General features: G+C 50.0%; 1 protein-coding gene across 2 annotated transcripts in view; it reads left to right on the forward strand.

The window, feature by feature from the left end:
- Nucleotides 1-23,146, forward strand: part of TESC (tescalcin) — a 47,067-nt gene that overhangs the window by 18,564 nt on the left and 5,357 nt on the right. The window contains exons 2-6 of one of the 2 annotated variants that reach the window (XM_012805216.1): nt 4,923-4,992; nt 17,309-17,389; nt 20,235-20,374; nt 21,711-21,772; nt 21,882-21,989. In XM_012805216.1, the coding sequence (XP_012660670.1) occupies nt 4,923-4,992; nt 17,309-17,389; nt 20,235-20,374; nt 21,711-21,772; nt 21,882-21,989 (461 nt within the window). The remainder of the gene's footprint in view (nt 1-4,922; nt 4,993-17,308; nt 17,390-20,234; nt 20,375-21,710; nt 21,773-21,881; nt 21,990-23,146) is intronic. The other variant, XM_012805217.1, reaches the window with a different exon arrangement.

Genomic DNA, 23,146 nt, shown 5'->3' on the forward strand with positions numbered 1-23,146 from the left:
GAGCCTGTACATTCTTTTTTTGTACTTAAGTATAGAGAAGCTGGTGTGTACTTTCCACATTGGCACATCTCAGTATGGACTGGTCTCCTCTCAGGGACTTAGCAGCCCCATGTGGCTTTTGGCTGCCATATGTGAGGAGGCTGGTCTGTTCTTTTGTGTTGAAGCTTTTGATACAAAGCGACAAGTCATCTCCATCCCCCAAAAGGTTGGGCCAATTAAACTCCCACCAGCTACATGGAAGGAGTGCATTTCCCTCAGGTTGTAATCTAAAACCAAAAATAATGAGTTTGAGCTGCCAGGAGCTGAAGCCTGTCTCTGCCTGTTGTCCCCATGGCAACTGTGACCTGGCAGGGGCCTAGAGAAGGGCTGTGAGGTGAAGATCTAGGAAACTGGAAAAGGTTCCATCTCCTAGGATCCCTGGAGGGAATGACAGAGGGGCCTTCCCTGGGCCTTGGGAGCCTGGTACATGCAGGTAAGCTCCAGGTGCTCCTGAGATAGAGCCCTTGGGGGCCCAGGGCCAGCTGAGGGCACTGACACAGATGGCAGCTGAGGATGCATGGAGTGAAATCAGCTGGCCCCACCATCGCCCTGGAGGCTTCAGAAGTCTTTCTGCCAGTTATGGTGGTAGAGCCCTTGGCTCCGGGGACCTGGGGGCCCAGGGACCCAGAGGTAGGAAGTAGTCTTCCTAATCCTCTGCTTTCCATCAGGCAGGACAAGGGATAGAGAGAGAGTGTGTGTGTTTGCATATATGCACGTGTGCCCTTTGGATGCAAGTAGCTGGAAACTGTTCACTACATAAACCTGCTCTTGGATGGTTATGCACCTCTCCCTAGCTGTGGCACCTTGGACAATTCTCAGTGTTTCCATATGTAGAATGGAGACAGCATCATACCTACAGGGCTGATGAGAGGGTAATGTGAGCCCAGGCTCATCAAGAGTGGAGTGAGTACAGAGCCCGGGGCACAGTAGACGCTCGGTCAGTGCCTGGCCTTGTTGTCATGATTATGCTTTACTTATTTTTTTAAATGTCCTTGTTCAGATAAAATTGACACACCATGAGATTCAACCATGTAAAGTGTACCCCATGTTTTTTTTGCATAATCATAGGGTTGTGCAGCCATCAGTGCAATCTTAGGACATGTTTGTCATCCCCCAGGAGAAACTGGGTACCCAGCAGCAGCGACTCCCATTCTCCTGCCCCAACCTGCCCCAGACCCAAGCAACCGCTGGTCTGATTTCAATCCCTATGGATTTGTCTATCTGGATGTTTCATGTAAATGGAATCATACAATATGTGGCCTCTGTAACTGGCCTCCCATAGTGCTTTCAAGATAACTTATCTTTAATAGCATACTTATATCCTTAATCGCAAACTTATCTTTGTGTAGCTGTTCTATCTCTCTTTTTCTTTTCTTTTCTTTTTTTTTTTATACTTATTCTGTTACATCAGGCAGAGTGCAGTGGCATCATCATTGCTCATAGCAACCTCATACTCCTGGGTTCTAGAGATCCTTCTGTTTCAGCCTCCTTAGTAGCTGAGACTACAGGCAGGTACCACCATACCTACCTTACCCAGCTAATTTTTCTATTTTTAGTAGAGATGGGGCCTTACGCTTGCTCAGGCTGGTCTCCAACTCCTGAGCTCAAGGGATCCTTCCACCTTGGCCTCTCAGAGCTCTAGGATTACTACAGGCATGGGCCACTATGCCCAGCCATGTAATTTCTAATCATTTCTCATCAGATCAGTGTACTTTTGGGGTTAGGGTTGGGAATTTCCTGTGATCACACAAAGGGAGGCGGTGTGAGGTAGCAGTAAACAAATAAACAAAAACAACGTGCCCCACAAAGCAGAGCTACACATTTTCTGCCTGACAAACTGAGATCAAATTGTGGATCTGCCGCTTTCTAGGTCAGTGACCTTGAGCAAGGTAGATCCCTTCTGAGTCTCAGATCGTTCTGTTAAGTGGGAATAATTCATCCCTCTTAAGGTCATGGAAAAGATTAAATAAGAATGTTCCTGGGATGTGACACTCATCCAACGAAAGACTCATTCATACAACATTTATAGGATCCCTCAGCTGTCCCGATGTTGTGTAGCAAAAATTTTCATTGTATGACTGACATAAACATTGTATATATATACATATATACATTGTATAGTAGAGAAAAATGGGAAAACATAGATGAATCAAAAGCAGAACAAAATTTCCCCTTTCAGTATTGAGATGAGAGAAAATTGCTATTATTATTTCAGGGGAAATAATCCTAGAATTTTTTTGTTATCTATATACATTTTTATATATTTATATATTTTCCCTAACGTGGGTTCATGTTGTGCTGTAGCAAGCTGTTTTTAGACATTATACATGACATGTATTTTCATGTCAAATATACAACTGTCACTTTTATTTATTTATTTATTTGTTTATTTATTTTTGGCAGTTTTTGGCCAGGGCCAGGTTTGAAGGTATATGGGGCTGGTGCCCTAGTCCTTTAAGCCACAAGCGCCACCCAACAACTGTTACTTTTAAAGGCAGCCTGTTTTTTCTTTTTTTACTTGGCTAAATATGCTATAAAGTGTTTGATCAATCTGTTTTAGATAATCACTTCAGCTGAGTCCAATTTTAAACAATTTTAAAGAATGCAAAGGTGAACACATTGATGGATTCATCATCCTGTACCTGTTGGATTTTTTTCTTTTTTTAGGATAAATTCTTGTCAAGTGGAAATAGATATTTTTTGTTTTTTGAGACAGAGTCTCACTTTGTTGCCCTGGGTAGAGTGCTGTGGCAGTCACAGCTCACAGCAACCTCAAACTGCTGGGCTCAAGCAATTCTCTTGCCTCCATCTCTGGAGTAGCTGGGATGACAGGCGCCTGCCACGACACCTGGCTGTCTGTTTTTAGGAGACAGAGTCTCACTCTTGCTTGAACCCGTGAGCTCAGGCAATCCACCTGCCTCGACCTCCCAGAGTGCTACATTTACAGGTGTGATTCACCACGCCCAGCCTGTTCCTTCTTAAGGGCAGCTACTATCTTGACCACTAATGTCGTAGCTGAGTTTTATCTGTTCTTGAACTTTATGCAGATAGAATCATAACGTATATGCTCTTCTGTGGCTGGCTGCTTTTGCTCAGCTTTTATCTGTGCTGTCCATTTTCTTTGCTGTATACTATTCCCCGCCTGACTCTACCACACTAGAGCATTTTCTATATTCCGCCATTTTTGAGCGGAATGAGCTGAGCATGTGAGTAGTTTCCAGTTTGGAGTGGAACCATGAACACCCTCGCATGCATGCTTGGGAAGTGTGTACTTCGGGGGGTATATACGTAAGAGTGAAATTGCTAGGCCATGAGTGAGGCAGGCCAGTGCTTCATATTAGAAATTCCTCCCCAGGGCTTACCTAACCTGTCTAACAGTCAGTGTGTCTACGTCTGTTAACTTGGCAATGCGGCCCCCCTTCTGGGTGTCGTGAGGAAGAGATGAGCCAAACAGTTCGGAGACATGCCCACGGCCTGTGGCCAGCCCTGTCCAGGTTGGCCCCCTCATTAGCGGCCTGGGATACTTGAGGATGCTGAGCTCCAGATTCTTGAAGAGATCACAAGCTTGAGCTGGAGGTCAATAAGCAGGAAGTGCCATGACCAGCTGGTCTCAGAAATTAGCTACCTTTGTAACTAGAGGAAAAAGGTGCTTATGGGCGAGGGGGAAATTCTGGGAGCCTTGTGATGGGAGATAGCGGCTCCCCAGTGCAGCCCCTGCTTTGGAAAGGTTTGCCTGAACTGCATGTAGTTCCAGGAACCGGACCTTTAGGCCTTCAGCAGCAAGGTACTGTGGGCAGATGGGTGATATCTGTACGGGGGCCATGGGCTTTGGAGTTGGACACACTTGGAAGCAAATCCCAGCTCTGCCTCTGACCACTTGTGTGATCTGGAGACAGCGCTCTTGAGTTGCGGCTTTCAAATTATAAAACTGAAATGATAATATCCCATCGGGCTTTCTGGAGGATGAAATGTGAAATGTGTGTGTTTAATACTGTTTGATTCATAAAATAAGTAAGTCCCCAAGTTACAAACATCCGGCTGATACACGATTCGCTCTTAAGTATGGAGGCTGTTACAGGTAGCAGGTAAATGTCCCTATTCCAGCTTACATACAAAGTCAACTTAAGAACAGACCTACAGATTCCGTCTCGTTTGTGACTTTCCCATAAGCACTGGTGTGGGGGTGTAACCCTGATAAAACCCAGAGTGCAGACACCCCATTTTAGAGGTGGCTCTGTGGAAGAAACATGCCCCAAGAATGAAAATAACATTAATAATAAATAAAACTTAGGGACTTAGGAGTCCTGAACCTCTCCAGGGGAATCCAAAGGCATCACCCGCAGCAACAGTAATCAAAATTCTACTCTTTGCTCTGCCATATTCTCTGTACATTTCTGACTATAAGTCTCTTCCAGTCACTTGCAACATCACCAGCCTGTGCCTCTGTTACCCCTTTCCTACTCATCTTTTAATCTGACTGTTGATGCCCTTTCTCAGCTAGGGAAAAAACACCTGCAGGAGTGGGAGAGGAGGAAGTCAAAACAAGCGGATGAAACAGGTTTCTCTTGGGAAGAGAAAGCTTCCCAAGAAAGCTGGGAGAATGCCCGTCCCTGGAGCCGTGACTAGTGACAGTTGTAGTATTGTTACTAAGGGAGTCGGCACTGGTAGCCCCAGAGTTGCATAACCACTAATGATGGGACATCCTTTTACTGCTTCTTCATCCAGATTTAATTTTGCCTTGGTGGGAGATGCTGTGTGAGTGGGCACAGCGGCTATTGGGAAGGGGCAGAGGGATGTCTGTAGGTCCCTTCTGATAGTCCCCAGTTCAACAGTCATTGATGTTTACTTCTGTCTTGTTTTCTTTTCTTTCCTCAACTTATCAGTCTCATCAGATCAGATCGAGCAGCTTCACCGGAGGTTTAAGCAGCTGAGTGGAGACCAGCCCACCATTCGGTAAGCTCTGCAGCTGGGTCTGGGTGCTGGGCATGTCCAGGGCCCTTGGGGATCTCATGTTCTATTCACTCTTCAGTGCTGGGTGGATCTGGAAGAGCCCTTGTGTTGTCCCGTTTCTTGAAACATTTTTGATCCTTTTGGTTTAAGTCAAGATGTTCCCAAATAGGAGGGAAAGAGCCACTTCTGTTTCTATTGGGATCAGAAAATTATAAATTATACCAGAGTGGAGGCAGGGGAGGGAGAGAGAACCGTTGAGCCACTTCCAACTTTACCGTGACTTCTTCAGATGGAATGTGCCCCCAGACTCGAGCTTGGATTCCCAGACACATGTCGGGGCCCTGTTAAATACCAGGATCATGCCAGCTGCTGGGTGCACAAAGAGGGATCAGTCTCGGGACGGCTTAGTTCAGTGGCTCAGGTGTTGCCATCGTAACCCGTCTTTGGACTCTGTTTCCTCAGGGTTAGTTCCAGCTTCAGGAAAGATGGGGGCAGTGGCCTCAGATTTCTGTCCAGGAAAACTGACATTCTAAATTACATTTTAATCCTTAATCCTTTAGATACCATCTAGTTGACTCTTGTGTGAGGAGGACTGGCTTGAGCTGTATTCTTTCTTAGATGGTGGTTGAGTATATTTAGAACTAGGTTAGTGACACGTCTCTGTCAATGACTTGATCATCATAAAACTGGTGAGGAAGCTTTAAGTTGAACCATAGCAAGCATGCAACTTCCAGTGAATAGATTCCTACCACAAACTTTCTAACAGATGTAATTTCTTAAAATAAACATTGAAGGTCTGAAGGTTACAGTTTGTTATTAAAACAAATCCTTTAATAGTCCAGGAAAACATCCTTCGTCATAGATCCCCCTTCCTTTTGATTCATAGAATCAAATTTCTCCTAGGTTTTATGGAAACTAACATGTAAATATCCACTTTCTCTTGTCTGTCTAAACAAAGGTGCATTGTTAATCCAGTGCATTATAAACTAAGGTGCATTGTTAATCCAGTGCATTATATACTCAAATCATCAATTTCAACAGCTCCAGCTTTGATGGCCTCAGCAGTTCTTGCAGTCTTTGGTCTCAGTTGTGTTCAGGGCAGACTTCATGACAATTAAGACTTATGCGTTTAATTCTACTCTTCTCACCCACTGAGCCAGGTGGTAGAAAGACTACCTGAGCCCAGACAAAAGTCATCTGATTTCTCATTGGCTCTGATAGTTCTGTGCCTGAGTCTGAGCCAATCACCATGGCCAGGCATAGGAAATGCAATTTTTCCCCAGAGCCCTGAGAGTGTGAGGCCTCAGGTAAGTTTCTCCCCAAGGCAGGGATGACAGGTGAATGGGTGGCTTCCTCAGGGTAGGGTGGAGCCTCCTTGGGGTCATAGGCTGAGGAATTGGTGGGAGTGGCTTAGCCAGGCACTGAGGTCTAACACGGTGGAGGCACAAGTGTACGCTGGATGTTAGAAAGTGGGGTGTCCCAGGGATGCTTTGCTTGTTCCTTCATAAGCTCATGAGCACCTGCCCTGCACAAGGTGGTACCTGCTCTGGTGGGTATGTTCCCTGTGGAGGTCACAGTGGAGAATATATGAAGGGAGACATATCCCCTTCTCCTCAAGATGGTTTTCCAGCAAGCAGAGGCTCTGGCCCTGTAACAAGCTGCCTTGGATTCGTTGTTATGGGTCTGGCTTCAAATTCCAAATCAAATGTATTTAATACTTTAGACTTGAGAAATGCAAAAGCAAAAACCCAGACTTCTGAGACAAACTGCATTAGAATCCTTCGTGTTATTGACATTGGGCTGATCTCATCCACAAAGTGGGAATGTTCACTTGGGATTTGATTAGAGCCTTAAAGATGAACAGATGCCTGCGGAATGATTTAGCTCTGAGCTGGGTTCACAGGCATTAGGCAAATGGGGCTGTTGCCATTCCACCCCCATCCCCAGAAGCTCAAGCCTTGATTGTCTAATTCTGGGGTGGGGGTGGGGAAAAGGGCTTAGGTGCTGAGTGAGGAAGAAGGAGGGGGAGAAGGAGAAGGCTGCAAGGCTTTTGGAGGCACCTCCAACTTTTAGGTTCTGGCCTCTGAGCCCCTGACTTTATTACCCAGTGCCCCATCATAGGCCTTATAGGAGAGAATACTGAAATAGTGTGTGCTATCCTTTCCAACTAGGAATCCTGTTACAACATAGGTTTTGCTTCCACAGGTCTGGGGTGGGGGCCTGAGATGGCCGATGTTTCTTGCATTTCTATCAAGTGCCAGGGTCGCTCAGTACCATGGACAGCACACAGTAGGTCCTTTGCGGTTGGATGGGTGGAGGCACCGCCTCCTGCAGGCACTGAGTATGTGCCGCCTCTCTGTGCTTAGGAAATAAAGTTCCTTCCTCCCAGCCCACCTGCCAAGCCAGGGCTTGTGAATATGAGCCATTGGCCCTGCCTTCCCACCCTGAACCCCAATTTCCCCTCTCTTGCTCCCCCAGGACCGCCATATGCATTGCCTTTGCCACAAGCCCTGAGTGTGTCTGCCTGGCAGGGTGGTTCCGAGGACCCAGTGAGCAGCCTCCTCTGCACAGCCCTTAATAGCTCCCCAGTGCTATCAGGGTCTCTTTCTTTTTTTTTTTTTGAGACAGAGCCTCAAGCTGTCCCCCTGGGTAGAGAGCTATGGCATCACAGCTCACAGCAACCTCCAACTCCTGGGCTCAAGCGAGTCTCCTGCCTCAGCCTCCCAAGTAGCTGGGACCACAGGCGCCTGCCACAATGCCCAGCTATTTTTTGGTTGCAGCCGTCATTGTTGTTTGGCGGGCCTGGGCTGGATTTGAACCTGCCTCCTTAGGTATATGTGGCTGGTGCCTTAGCCACTTGAGCCACAGGCGCTGAGCCACTATCAGGGTCTCTTTAGGTTCTTTATGTGGGGCCCACAAAGGTGTGCAGACACTGGCCTCTGCTTTGCTGTGCTGTGGTCTCATTGCGCACACCCTCTTCCAAGACACTTCTCACAACCCAGAGGCCATACAGCCACTTCCAGCATTGACAGCACACAGTGTAATCACTGCTCTGCCTTCCGTGGACTTCACCCAGCAGACTTTGGCTTCTTCAGGGGCAGGAACTTACTCAGCTTTTTCCCTGGCCCAGGTGTTGAGTCCAGGGCTTGTAAAACAGTTGACACTCTGAGAGCAGTTGAATGAATGAAGGAAAGAGAGAGGAAACAGGAATGAGTGTGATGATTACAAAAGCTCTTTGTCAACGGTAAAGCACAGCATGGGTGAGACCCCACTGTGGTTATGGGCTCTTCCCTCATCAGGTTTACATATTCCAGGTAGAATTTAGCTGGGGACCTGGCACACAGATGCTGTCACAGATGTAACCTGGTAGTTACAGGCTCATATTGGAGCCTGTTTTATGAGCTGCACAGCAGACGCATGTTCCTCCGGTCTTACAAAACCCCAGAGGAAGTAGGGATAGGAGCCTCTGCTTTTCTCTTGCTGCAGATGGGGCTGGGTACCCACCCCGGGGCCCCCCACACAAATGGAGATCCTGATTGAAGGAAGCTGTGGGCATTACCTTGACTTGCAAGTAGTATCTAAGGACCTCAGTCTCCCTGCTTGGCCATAGAGGGGCGAGGGAGGTGTGTTTAGAATTCCCCTCACTGCTCCCCCTGATCTTGGAGTCTTGGTGTCAGCCACAAGGTTAGTGTCAGCTGCACCCTGTGACGGCCCCTGCACAGCCCACAGGAAGGAGGTGACCCCACCACAGCGTCTTATGCAAACAGGCCTCCAGGAAAGGACTCCTCCCAGCCTCCCGGAACTGCTTCTCTTAATCCTAATCCTCCCTCCAGGGCCTGGGGCAGGGCAGCTCTGAAAGGTTCCCGTGGACTTTCCTGCCTGCCATCCGAACAGCAGCCAGGGTTTGGGATCTAACTGCCAGCACTGTCCCCTCTTTGTCAGGGGTTTCCTGAGTGACCCCAGGCAGTACCTTCAGCTTCTTTACTCCCAGACACATCTGGGGTGCTGTCCTGCAGGCCCTGGGGGTTCTGAACCCAGGAATGGGATTTCTTTCTTTTGAGGGGACATACTACCTCATGAGAACGGCATTAACTGGGGGTCCCCAGTCAGGCCCCTAGCGCCCCAGTCTAATGGAGGTGCCAGTGCAGCTTCCTTTGCCCCCGTCCTTGCAGAGAGTGAAGGTCCCCATGAGCCCATTAGGATCCACCAGAGGCTTTGAATACCTGAGGGCAAAAGGCCCCTTAAGGGTGAGCATTCAAAACTGTAGGCTTTACAGAAAAACAAATAAGATTAGATAATTGCACTTAAGACAACTGAGTTTCTAAATTTGCAACTTTAATAAATTGCACATAGCTTTGAAAAATCCCACAAGGTTAAAAACTACCAAAATTGATTTTAACTTATCTTGACCTATCCATGTTGGGTCTGGTTTTGTCTCTTTCTGAAAAACCATGTCAGGACATCTGGATGTGGGTTTAAAGACCTACTGCAGGGCCTTACTCTGGTGTGCTTTTTCTTTCTTTCTTTCTGAGGCTCAATACCTAATTTTTGTTTTTTTAAATTATTCTGTCGAGTACCTTTTCTTTAAGAAGCCTCTCCCCAATTGTGTATGCCTCAGAGCCTCAAAGTTCTGTAGCCTCTGGCAAAATGCTGGAATAGAAACTGTTCACCTACTAGGTTTCTTGAGCACGTCACCATGCAGGTGCTCCTGTCTGTCCTCAGAAGCTTCCCTTCGGGTAAGGGAGACCCTCCATAAATAAACGTGTTTAAAAGGTCATCATTTCTGAGAGCGAAGAGAACACAGACCCAGCTTCTTGCATTGTTTTCTTTCTCCGGTTGGGCCACTTAAGTGGCAAATATCTTAAATAGCAATTTGTAACTTCCTGATAGCACGCTGGCAGGCTTGCAGACACCCAGAAATAGACGTTACAGAATACTTCGAATGCAGTGATGCAGGCCATTTAGAGCCTTGATTAGATAGAGTCACATTACAAAAATATTTTTAGATCCATCAAGCCATCAAATGGACACATTCCTAGAGTCAGCGCGACCACAGACATGGCATGGTGAAGAAGAAAGGACTCTGTGGTCACCACCAAAGTGCAGAACTCAATCTGATAGGCCAGATGTAGGGGCCTCGGCAGAATGTCCCAACACTAGGTTTTCCTAACCCTTGCTATGTGCCCTTAGACGTTAGTGCAGGGTCACATGTGTGAACAGAGAAGCCCCGGCTCCTGTCAGCTGAGTTCTTTCCTGTGCAGGCACTGGTCTCCATGCTCGCTTTCATAGTCTCGGGAACCCTCTGAGGTTCACGCTACTTACCCCCATTTTACACGTTAAAAACTGAGGCTGAAGCAGTTAAGATCTCGCAGTAGGGCTACCGTTCAAGATCAAAGCTGGCTATTCCAAGTAGCCCCCAGCCTGCTGTGACATTGCTCTTTTCAAGAATTAAGTCCTTTTTTAACCCAGTGACTTTGCTTTTAACCTGTTTTGAATGTGAACATTTCTTTTAGGAATAAAAGAAACTTGGAAAATTCAGTTGTTGGGGCCCTGCCAGGTGACTTCACTGTTAGTACGTAATCAATTCCAGGAGTCAGTGATCCTCCCTTTAAAGCTTCAGCTAGGTTGATGCCGGTTTATTCAAAAAGAAAAATCTGCAGTGGCCTGTAACACTGCCCAGAAAAGACAGTGGCGTGAGGTGGCTGGGGCTCTGGCATTAGTCTGGGGGACAGTGTAAGGGCAGACGTGAGGAGGGCCACCAAGGAGTCAGTTTGGTGTGACAGGGAGCAGAGTGTCCCCAGGCTGGAAGCAGCTTTCTCAGTGATCATGGCTTATTAGCAGGCACTCCCATATAACATTTTTAGAGAGGATGTTTTCCCTGGGAGGTTGATGCTGACACAGGCCTTGATTACAAACACGCAGGTGTTTAGGCCTGTCCTGCTGGGCTGAGGACGCCAAGGTGAGAAGGTGACTGCTCTGCCTCCCCTCCGTGCTGGGCTGTGTGAGTGTGAGGGTTAGTCGGAGCCAAAGAGTAAACTAGTATTCTCTGTCAGGAAGAATCCCGATAAAGGAGACAGGGTAGACAGGGCGCATCCTTTGGGACCCCAGTGAGACGGGAATGGGGAGAAGGGGAAGGGAGTTGCAGGCAGAGGAAACTGAACGCAGAGGCTGTGAGGGGCTCTCAGTGCTGTCGGCCTGGTGGCTCAGTGGGGAGAGGACAGAGGGGGAGTTGGGGGCAGATCTATCTCCCTTTTCTTTTATCTTTTTCTTTTCTTTTCTTTTTTTAGACAGAGTCTCACCATGTTGCCATCAGTACAGTGCTGTGGCCTCACAGCTCACAGCAACCTCCAACTCTTGGGCTCAAGGGATTCTCTTGCCTCAGCCTCCCAAGTAGCTGGGACTACAGGCACCCGCCACAATGCCTGTCTATTTTGTTGTTGTTGTTGCAGTTGTCATGGTTTGTTTAGCAGGCCTGGGCTGGGTTCGATGTACATGGCTGGCGCTCTAATAACTGAGCTACAGGCACTGAGTCCAACCTCCCTTTTCAACAAACAGAGCACAGGCCTTGAGCTCAGAACCTGCACAGGCCGAGAGGCATTTCATCCTGGTTTAATGCTTCATTAAGGCCAGTTTCAGGCTTATTTGCCTTCCTACCCTCAGGTACCCACGGGGCTGGTTGGACCAGCCTACGTGCAGGTGGCTCAATGCGGCCTGCAGCTGTGGGAACAGGCTCTGCTTGCCCTAGGGCTGGGGCAGGTCACTGCTATGGGGCCGGAACTGCCTCCCAGTGGCAAATGGCCAAGTGGTGGTGCCCCAGTGACCACCAGGGTAAGGGGGTTGCCCATGAGGGTTCCAGGGGAATAGACCTTCCACTCTTCCTCCTGGGGCTGTCATAGTGCCAGACTGTGCTAAGCATGGTGACATTTAATCACCCCACACGCCCATGAGTGGCAGCAATGATGGCCCCAGAACATGAGGCCCAGAGAGGCAGAGTGACTGAGCCACTGTCACGGCAGTGGAAGGGCCTAGACTCCAGCTCTGTCGTCCCCCTCGCTGGCTCCGACCACTTCCTCACTCTCACCACTTCCTTCCTTCGACTTGTGCATTTTTAGTTTTAAAACAGGGGAGAACCACCAGCCTGAGCAAGAGTGAGACCCATGGCATTCTACCCAGGGTGACAGAATGAGACTTGATCTCAAAAAAAAAAAAAAGTGAGACTCATCTCTACAAAAATAACCCAGAAAAATCAGCTGGGTGTGGTGGTGGTGCACCTGGAGTCCCAGCTACTCAGGAGGCTGAGGCAGGAGGACGGCTTGAGCCCAGGAGTTTGAGGCTGCAGTGACCTATGATGACACCACTGCATATCAGCCTGAGCATCTGTTCCCACACAGCCCCCAGCCCAGAACCCCATCTGGGACCCAGGAAGAGGGCAGGGCAAGTGTCTGGCTCGCAGGGAGGGACAAGACTAAAAAAAGAACCACCGGCGGAAGGCCAGGCTGGGCTCTTCCTCAGCCCTTGTGATATGGGTTGGTTTCTGACAGCTTTTGAGCCCCAGCTCCACTTCAGAGTTCTATTTGGGGGTGTTGAGTGTGGGATCCCTCCAACACTGCAGGCTTACTGAACCCCAAGTCTAAACCACAGCAGGTTCCCAGATTCTCAATGCGGACATCCCACTCCCCGCTTTCTGCTGGCCCCCAGGGCTGCCTGCTCCCCACCTCGCCCCAGCCCCTGCCTACACTCCCCGCTCAGCGTTTGGTGTTTCCCACGCTGGCGGAAAAGGGAGGTCAGCAGGCTTCAGGGAGTGTCCCTGAGGACCACACAACCAGACCTCACGCTCACGAGCAGCTGCTCCAGTCTGGGGGTGTCCACGCTGCCCCGAGTCAGGGTCATTCTTAGCAGTGAGAGCGGCTTTGCCTCTCCACCTCAGTTTCCTACTGAGGGGTGGTTGTGAGTCCTCAACAACAATGGAAAGCTCTTAGGAATGTGCGTGGCAGAGAAGGCTCACTGCTGTTACCACCACTGCTAATACTGCTGCTGCTTCTGTTACCGTCATATTAAATTCCGAGCCTTCTGTGTGTCTAGCCATATGCCAGGGAGTTCATCAGTTATCTTGCTAAGCCCGTGATGCTATCAGGACATTCCCATGTTCCCCATTTTGCAGATGGGGAATCGGAGGCTCTGAGATGTGCTGGGTGTGAGACTGCCACACATCCTCTGACAGGGGACATGTCAGGTCTGCACCCCTCTCATGGATGAAGAAACTGAGGCTCTAAGAGTCAAGTGCCCATGGCGAGGGAGAGGGAGGTTTGCGTGCAGGTCCAGGAGGTACTTAGGGAGACAGGGCAGAGGCAGCTGGGCTCCCAAGACATCTGCATGCTCCTGCTGGAGTCATGGGGCCGGCACCTGGAGCACTGGGTTCCCAATGTGTTGGGCACCTGCCTTGCTGCTGATGGTGGGAGGTCAGGCCTCTGGTGTTGGATTAATTTGTTGTCCAGTTGCACGAGTCAGGCTTCTCGAGGTGGTTTCTTCCTCCTGGGATGTTGCTGTCTGCTGTCCTTTTGGGTCAGCCCAAGCCACAGGGTCTGTACACTGTGCCCCTGGGAATGGTACCGGCTCGGGCACAGGGAGGACTAGACCAGGGAGTGAAGCTCTGACCTCAGCCACTTTCTCTTTATCTCTAAACTGTACAACAACTCTGTGAGGTTGCTGTTTCCAGGGAAGCAGATTGTGGCTCAGAGGGGCAAAGTCACTTGTCTCAGGTGGCAGAGCAGGGCAGAACCCAAGTCTGAGTGCGGAGGCTGTGCCCACCTCACGGATGGGAAAACTGAGGCTGAGGAAGGGTTAGCAGTGGACAAGACTGTCCCCTTGGCCACTGCAAGCCAGAGAGGGCTTGGGGGTTCCCACACAGCAGCAGCGGCTGCTTTTCTGTGTTCCCCGAATTCCTTCTCAAATTCCGTGCTACCCAGTTCTCAGCTAGGGATCTGGGCTTTGGAAGACAGATCCAGTTTGGCTGAGATGAGCAGGGCAGCAGGGTGTCGGGCCCAAGAGTGTGGCTGCACTCTGCCTGGCTGTCTGGCTCCCCCTTGCCCCTGCTGGATGAGCCTGGGCAGGTCATTAAACCTCTCTCTGCTGAGCCTGCTGTGTCAGGGACAAGAGGGGCCCTCATTGGGTGTCCCCTGGGAAACAAGATTGCACAGGCCACGTCATTCGCACTGTTACTGTCATCCGATGGTGATTCCATAGAATTGGATCATCTCCCCGGTAACCTTGCCTCGTTCAGGACTCTGATGTCTCTGCTCTGTCCCCTCCCATGGTTGCTAATGAGGAGAAAGGGGAAGACAGCGGCCACCAGCCTCGTGCGCAGCAGCGTGGGTGAGGTGCTGCAGAGAGCAGTGCATGTCACACAGGGAGGGACTTTCTTCCTGGCCATCCCTCCCTACCCCCAAGCGTGGTTAACTGTCCCCTGACTTCTAGCTGCATAGTTTCCTGTGGGCTCTTTTTGCTCTTTGTGTAAATGGAGTCACAGTGCAGCCATCTTTTTCTGGTTTTTATTTTTTCTTAACAGATTTATTAGAAATTTTTAACAGCTTTTTGGAAATGTGATTCACATAGTATCCAATTCACCCATTTAAAGCGTGTGGTCCATTTTAGAACACTTCAAAAGAAACCCCATGCCCGCTAGCCATCACCTGTGTCCCCAGACCCTGGAAACCATGAGTCCATTTCTATGGGCTTGCCCTTTCTGGATATTACATTTGCATGGCATTGCACGCCATGTGGCCTTGTGCGGCAGCTTTTTTCACTCGATATTTTCTTTTCTTTTCTTTTTTTGAGACAGTGTCTCAGTTTGTCACCTTGGTAGAGTGCTATGGTACCATATCTCACAGCAACCTCAAACTTGGGCTCTAAGAGATCCTCTTGCCTCCGTTTTTTATTTAGCAGAGGTGGGGTCTCATTGTTGCTCAGGCTGGTCTGGTACTCCTGAGCTCAGGCATCCACCCACCTCAGCCTCTCAGAGTGCTAGGATTACAGGCCTGAGCCACCACACTCAGCCTCAATATGTTTTCAAGATTTATCTGTATCGTGGCACAGATCAGAACTTTACTCCTTTGTATAGTCAAAAATGTATTGTCTTTTTTTTTTACAACCAAAAAACACCCACTGGTCCAGGCCAGCTGTCCTGAGTGTGCCCCCTTCTTCGGAGCTGGGCTCTTATGAATCCAAAGCATTGGCATGCTGGGCCCCTGGGTGGGAGGGGCAGGAGGCCACCCGTGGGAACCTAGGAGAACAGGGTGAATACAGAAGGCCCTAGGGCCAGGGGCAGGTAGGTGCTGCTTATGCCTGTTGGGCCTCAGCCTGCTCATCTGTACGGTGGCGACAGGACAGAGGCCAGCAGGGTGTTTATGGAACCTTCCAACTTAAACAGTGTTGAGTCTTCTATGCACCTGGCTGTCCCTCCCCTCCTAGTGCTGCTCTGGTCTGGTTCTGAGTGTCCCACCTGTTGTGTCCCACCCTGGACAGTTTCATTCCTGGTAGGTGACGTCCTCACACTCTCTGTCCATGGCCATGCCTCCTTGTCCCCAGGATTACCAGCCTATATCCTGGGACCTTTCCAAGGCCACTGGCCATACAGGTTCATGGAGCAGAAGTAAATCATGAGCAGATTCTGAGAACACAGGCTGGCCTTCTGGGGCAGGGCAGGGCAGGGCAGGGAGAAGGGCAGGTGGGTGAAGGACGGCAACTTCCCCACCTGCTCACCATGGCCAAGGGACCAGGCAACTCCTGTGCCAGCTGCAGGTGTCCTCATCTGAAATTCACTCTCCCCTGCCCCAAGCCAGAAAACAAAGAAGCTTTTTTTTTCTTTGTTTAACAGCTTTACTGAAATTCACATACCATACAGCAAGCAGACACATTAAAATGTACAATTTAGAGTGGTGCCTGTGGCTTAGTGAGTAGGGTGCTGGCCCCATATACCGAGGGTGGCCTGCTGGAACCTGGCACCAACCAAACTGCAACAACAACAACAACAAAATAGCCAGGTGTTGTGGCAGGCGCCTGTAGTCCCAGCTACTTGGGAGGCTGAGGCAAGAGAATTGCCTAAGCCTAAGAGGCTGGAGGTTGCTGTGAGCTGTGATGCGATGGCACTCTACCAAAGGTGACAAAGTGAGACTCTGTCTCTAAAAAAATAAAATAAAATGTATAATTTAGTGCCATTTGGTATATTTTACAGAGATGTACATCTAGCACCCATGATAATTCTAGGACATTTTCTCTTTTTTTGAGACAGAATTTCACTTTGTCACCCTCGTTAGAGTGCTGTGATGTCATAGCTCACAGCAACCTCCAACTCTTGGGCTTAGGCGATTCTCTTGCCTCAGCCTCCCTAGGAGCTGGCACCTGCCACACCACCTGGCTAATTTTTTTGTTTAGCAGTCCTGGGCTGGGTTTGAACCCACCAGCCCTGGAGCATGTGGCTGGCGCCCTAACCACTGAACTACGGGTGCCCAGCCAATTCTAGGACATTTTCATCACCCCAGAAAGAAACCCATACCCTCAGCCAGGACTACCCATGTCCCTCCTCTCCACTCTACCCAGCCTCTGACAGCCACGCCTCTACTTTCCATCCCTGAGAATTTACCTTTTTTGTATAAATGGAATCTTATTACATGTGACCTTTTGTATCTGGCTTCTTTCATTCAGCATAGGGTTGTCAGGGTTTGTCTGCGTTGCAGCATCCATCAGGATTTCATTCTGCGACTAAAGATGTTCCATTGTATGGATGCACCACATTTTATTTGTCCAGTAGTTGGTTAACAGACATTTGAATTGTTTCTACATTATGACTAGTATGACTATACCACTGTGAAACCTGTGTGTGGGATTTTGTATGAGCGGAATTGCTAGGTCATGTATTAACGTGACATTTGGCCTTTTGAGGATCGCCAGACTGTATCCCAGCACCCTAAGCCAGCATCAGAGCTACCAAAGCAGAGTTTTTGCCGCTGGGCTTTGACCTGGGGGCCTCAGGTAGGCTTTGACCCCAGAATGGTGTACACATCCCATGTTTCAACATTTTTCTAAAAGTGAATGTCCAGTATATCTCTTGGATTCTCTAAAGTATCTTGAACCTCCAGATCTTCCCTGCTATCACCTGGTCTGAAGGTTAGGGCAGGGACAGCCCAATCAGGCATATTCCAGTTCTGGATTCTCTTAGTCCTGTTAAGGACTGAAAATGCAGCTTGCTACATGATAAAAATGCCGCTGACATCTGATCTCTTTTCTCATTCTTTTCCTGGTGTTTCTCCTTCTTGGAAACCAGCAAGGAAAACTTCAACAATGTCCCTGATCTGGAACTCAACCCAATCCGATCCAAAATTGTTCGTGCCTTCTTTGACAACAGGTGGGTTCTTTTTCCTGAAGCAGCTGGATGGCAGGTGCCTTTGTCCTACTCTGCATAACTTCTCCCAGTACTCACAGGCTTAGAGAGGGCTGTGCTGGGTAGGGCTTATGGGGTTTGGGGCCAGACAATTCTGGATTGATAGCTGGGTGACTTTGGGCAGCTCGCTTGAGCTCTCTAGGCTAAGGTAGTTATCTTGGCTATGTGGCAAACTACCCCAAAACTTAGTGGTTTAAAATAATAAACATTTATTATCCTACCACTTCTGTGAGTTAGGGATCCAGGTGTAAATTAGCTGGGAGTGGAGGGGTTTCAGGCTCAGGGTCTCTGGCAAACTTCAGGCAAGGTGTCAGCTGGGGCTGAGATCTCACCTCAAGGCTCGACCAGGGGAGGCTGTGCTTCTAAGTTTACTCTTGTGGCTGTGGGCATCTTTGAGACCTCTCCACAGAGTTGCCCACAGCATGGCAGCTGGCATCCTCAGAGCGAGATGTTCAGACAAAACCTGCAGGGAGAGAGAGCCAAGGTGAAAGCTACCATCTTTTTGTAGCTGAACTCTTGGAACTGATACCTTGTCCCTTTTGCCGTGTCTCTTCATTACAAGTCAGTGATTAAGGCTGGGTGCAGTGGCTCACACCTGTAATCCTAGCACTGTGGGAGGCCAAGGCAGGATCCTTCAAGGTCAGCAGGTAGAGACCAGCCTGAGCAAGTACAAGCTGTTGTTTGTACAAAAACACAGAAAAAAAATAACCAAGTGTGGCGGCATTCACCTTTCATCTCAGCTAATCAGGAGGCTGAGACAGGAGGGTCACTTGAGCCCAGGAGGTTGCTGTGAGCTATGATGACATCACTGCATTCTAGTCTAGGTAACAGGGCAAGACCCTGCCTCAATTAAAAAAAAAGTGAGTCACTAGGTCACTCCACTCTTGAAGAGGGGGCAACACAAGAGTGTGATCCCCAGAAGGCAGGGATTATTGGGGGCCATCTTGAAGGTCACCCCAGTTTTCTCATCTATGAAATGAAGATAACAACACCAGCCTCACCAGGTCCTGGGAGGGGGCATTAATGGGATGCGTGGTTGAGTGCCAGGTGGCTGTTTTATTCATCACTGTGGTTTACAAAGAGGTGGCACCCCTTGGTTAGCATCCTGGAACTGAGGCGCAGACCGGAGCTCATGCCCCCAGGTGTCTCGGGTTATTTTAAGTCTAGAGACTCAGCTGACCAGGATGGACACTTGTGGCGTGAGACTGTGGAGGGAGTAGGGGTGGGTGTCCCCTCGCCAGGCTGGGGAAGGATCTTGTGTCATCCTGCAAATGGGTGGTTTCATGATCCACCTTCCCTAGTCCAAGCTTGTGATCTACGTCTTTCTGGAAAATCTCCTGGAAGAGAAAAAAAAATCTATAAACTGTGAAATGCAGTAGACACTGCCAATGGCATTTCTTGGGCGCTGAAAGGGAATGGATGGATCGCTAAAGAGAATTGCAAGCATACTCCTTTGCACTGGGGTACAGTTGTGTCCCTAGCGGGACCCAAGTTAAATATCCAAGCACCAGCCATTCACTTTAGTCATCCCCAGCCAGCTGAGAATGGCCTCTTTTCAGAGGCCCACAATGAGGGACTTTGGAATCCTCAGCCTGCCACCCCAGTAGAAGTTGGTTAGTGATCTGAGTTTGGTGACAGTGAGTCAAGAGCTAGTACTTGAAGTCACCTCCAAGTTGGTTGCTTAGCAGCTGCATTTCTCTGCAGTAGCTGAGCTTGTTAGCACACCCAGACATGCTCTGAGCACCTACTCGTGCTAGGCCCTGTGTCAGGCATGGGGCAGACCCAGTGCAGCATCTGCTGCCTGGGCTCCACCTGAAACGTGAAACCTTTCTTGTGACCTCTGCAAAGCACATTTGGTAGAGACAACCTCAAATCTGCTCCAATTTATTACAAAATGTTCAGTTATTCACAAACTTTGCACTTGGGTAATAAACAGAATACTCTGAGCTACTTACAGCTGATCACAGTTCTGACATTTTGAACTACTAAGAGAGAGCAGGGCTGACAAACTCTGTAGGTTTTGTGGGTCTTGTGGTCTCTGCTGCATCTACCAGACTCTACGGCTGCAGCACAGAAGCAGCCAAAGGCAATGACTAAGTGAATGTGCAGCTGTGTTCCAATAAAATTTTATTTTTATTGGACACTGAAATTTGAACTTCATGTAATGTTCACTTGTCATGAAATGCTTTTATTCTTTTGATTTTTGTGGGAGAAGGGGCAAACATTTTTCAGCCATTTAAAAAATAGGCAACACGGGGCAGCGCCTGCGGTTCAAAAGGGTAGGGCTATGGTCCCATATGCTGGAGGTGGCGGGTTCAAACCCAGCCCCGGCCCCAAACTGCAAAAAATAAAAACAAACAAAAAAAATTAGGCAACAGGTCAGATTTGGCCCATGAGCTGTAGTTGTCAACCCCTAAGCTAAAGTAAAGGATCAAGAGATGTACTTTGGGTGAGCTACTGGATTGCTTGGTGCCTCAGTTTCCCCATATGGGGTGCTTACCTGTGTGCACTTTAACACACCCACGCATCCCTCTCTTACAGTCTGAACTGACAGTCCTGCAATTGTCTGTCTCCTCCTAAGGCTTTGGGAGGAGCCCCCTGGTCGGTGAGCTCCGTGAGGGCAGAGCAGGGGCTGGGCTTAAAGCTCCAGGGCCTTCAGTGCCCCCATAGAGCAAGTTCTCCGGGTGATAGCAGCCACTGTGGGTGAAGCAAGGTCCCAGGAGGGCTGACCTCTTGGGAGCTGCTGGCGGTGAGAAGACAGGCTGCAGTTGAGAATTTATTTCTAACACCCCCCTCGTTGCTCCTGTAGGAACCTGCGAAAGGGTCCCAGTGGCCTGGCGGACGAGATCAACTTTGAGGACTTCCTGACCATCATGTCCTACTTCCGGCCCATCGACACCAGCATGGGGGAGGAGCAGGTAGAGCTGTCCCGGAAGGAGAAGCTGAGATGTACGTGTCCCTGAGACCCTGGATGCAGCTCCCCAAAGCCTCAAGATGCAGGGGCCCCAGCTGTGGGGGGAGGGAAGAGTGGCAGGGGGGGTTGGGCACGCCAGCCAAGTCCCAGCGAGACTGGCGTGGGTGTATCTCATCAGCCACATGCCTGAGCAGTGTATGGTTTCCCGAGAGTAGAAGGGGCCAGTGGGTGGATGTGGAAGAGCAAGGCCCAAGGTTCAGACAGACCTGGGTCCCTCCGACTGAGCAGTTGTGTGACCTAGTGTGCCAGTTATGAGTGGTTCTGAGGACTCAGTGAGGTGGCACAGACCGAGCTCTTGGCACGCCGGCTAAACTGGGGTCCTGTCCATGGGACCAGCCTCTACTGTGTCCTGGCTCCAGGGTGGATTTAGCTGTGGTCTTAGCTGGCCGATGGCACAGGATCCCTAGGGGTGGCCTGAATGGCACTTCTTTCTTCGTCTGGGGGCTTTCCCGTGACTCTGATGCCCCTCTCTTTCCCACCCAGGGAAGCCTTGGCTTTCCCATTAGGATGTACATGAGGTGCCCTACTCTGACACGCATGCGAGAGGCTATGGGAACTGCCCGCCCTGGCCACTGGGGGCCTTGCTGTGGTGCCCTAAATGCAGCTTCTCCTCTGCTGAGGGCTATGGCCACATACAGGTCCAAGGCCCTGCTTTCCTGGCTCTTTGTGGGGCCACCATGGGCAAAAAGACCTTAACTCCTTCAACAGCCCATCTGGGAGGGGGGCCCAGCAGTCCTGGTCTCCCAGAGAAAGAGATGATCATGGGGTGCCCTGCATGCCCCGGAGTCTGGTCAGCACTCAACAAATGCCACAGCAGAGGGCTTGGGAGAGCTCCAGCTCCCAAGGTCACCTCCCATCCTGCTTTTGGCTACCAGATGCCAGCAGGATGTCACTAAGTGCAAAGGAGCCACTTATGCTAGACTGAGATGGTGGCACCTCTGGATCTGTCTGGAATGTCATTTGAAGTAGCACCCACTAGGTTTGCTGCTAACAGTGCTCACTGGAGTTACATCCACGCTTCCGGCCTCCTGGCCACTGCTGGGCCCTAACTCCACCTGCTTTAGCTCCCAGCCCTTGCAAGACCAGGAATAAACACAGTTGTTACTCCCATTTCACAGATGGGGAAATCAGGTCTCTTTTCCAGGGTCACCCGCTAGGAAGTGGTCAGTATGGCCCCACAGCTGTGCCCCAGACCCCCTGGCTCTGGTACTGAGGTTTGGTCGTTGGTGTCTCTCACTTGGTTTGGGGTAGATGTCAGAGCGGGGGAGCAGGGCCGTGACAGAGCCCCCCTTCTCTCCCCTGCCGCCGCAGTTCTGTTCCACATGTATGACTCGGACAGTGACGGCCGCATCACCCTGGAAGAATATCGAAATGTAAAGTATGCTCCTCTGCCCCGCCCCGAGCTCCTGGCACCTCCTGTACCTTGCATTGCCACCTTGATGGAGGCCTAAGGTCACCATTTGTCTCTGCTGTACTCGCCAGGTAGTTGAGGAGCTGCTCTCCGGAAATCCCCACATTGAGAAAGAGTCTGCCCGCTCCATTGCGGACGGGGCCATGATGGAGGCGGCCAGTGTGTGCGTGGGGCAGATGGTGAGTGATCCCTAACATGCAGCCCTCCTGCTAGCTCTGTTTCTGGAAGGCCTCAGAGGACAGGGGCCGGTGTATACTGCTCCCTGCTCTCACTGGCAGGGCCTATGGAGCTCAGAAGTCTCTCCTGGCTTTTCCTGTGCCCCAGGAGGCTGTAGGCGTCATTGCCTGAGAGCAGCACACGGCACTGGGCCTGGCCTGGTCAGTACAAGGCACAGGCTCCATTTATTCCTTCCCAAGTGAGTCAGAGGCAGTGTCTGGCCTTGGGGCCAGAGTGAGCAGGGCCCTAGCAGTGATCTCTGGGCTGAGGAGAACACCTAGCCCCTGGCCTTGGTCTGAGGTCAGGTCAAGGCCCTGAGGTGGGGGCCCGTGTGTAAATAAACCAGAAGAGAGGGACTTGATCTTCTCTTGTACACCATTTCTTAGGTTTTTAGCCTCATTTTTACAGGTGAGGAAACCAAGGCACAGAGAGCATAAAGAATTTTCTGGGCCGGGTGCAGTGGCTCACCCCTGTAATCCTAGCACTCTGGGAGGCCCAGGAGGGTAGATTGTCTGAGGTCAGGAGTTGGAGAGCAGCCTGAGAAAAGAGCAAGACCTTATCTTTACTGAAGACAGAAAAACTGTCTGGGAATTGTGATAGGTTCCTGTTGTCCCAGCTACTTGGGAGATTGAGGTAAGAGGATTGCTTAAGCCTAAGAGTTTGAGGTTGCTGTGAACTATACCATGGCACTCTACCCAGGGTGACAGAGTAACACTCTGACAAAAAAATAATTTTCTGGCCCTCGTGATCTTTCTTGTGCTGGTGAACTCCTCTCCTGTAAGGCTAAGTACAGCCCCACCATCCCCTGACCCAGTGACTCTACAGCTCCAGTGGGCAGATGACCATCTTGATGTCAACTTTGTTCCCTGAGGGAGGAGGTTGCCCCTCTGATGTGCTCAATCTCGCTTCACCTGTGTATTTAAAGTGGCTGCATCTCTAGACACCTTTGTGGCTTTGTGCTCACCACAGCCAGGGTGGAGGGGTGTATTCATGCTGAATCCTGCTGTCAGTGCCCTAAGCCTGTCATTGGGGGACAGAGGCCGCCAGCCCAGGCCTGCCCCCAGGGTGGAGTCTGTGGTCATCTGATTGGCCTGTATTTTATCTGTCTGCTGCTTAGGCC

This window comes from Otolemur garnettii, unplaced genomic scaffold (assembly GCF_000181295.1).
Source record: "Otolemur garnettii isolate 467f Iridium unplaced genomic scaffold, OtoGar3 scaffold00038, whole genome shotgun sequence".
Taxonomy (NCBI): Eukaryota; Metazoa; Chordata; class Mammalia; order Primates; family Galagidae; genus Otolemur; species Otolemur garnettii.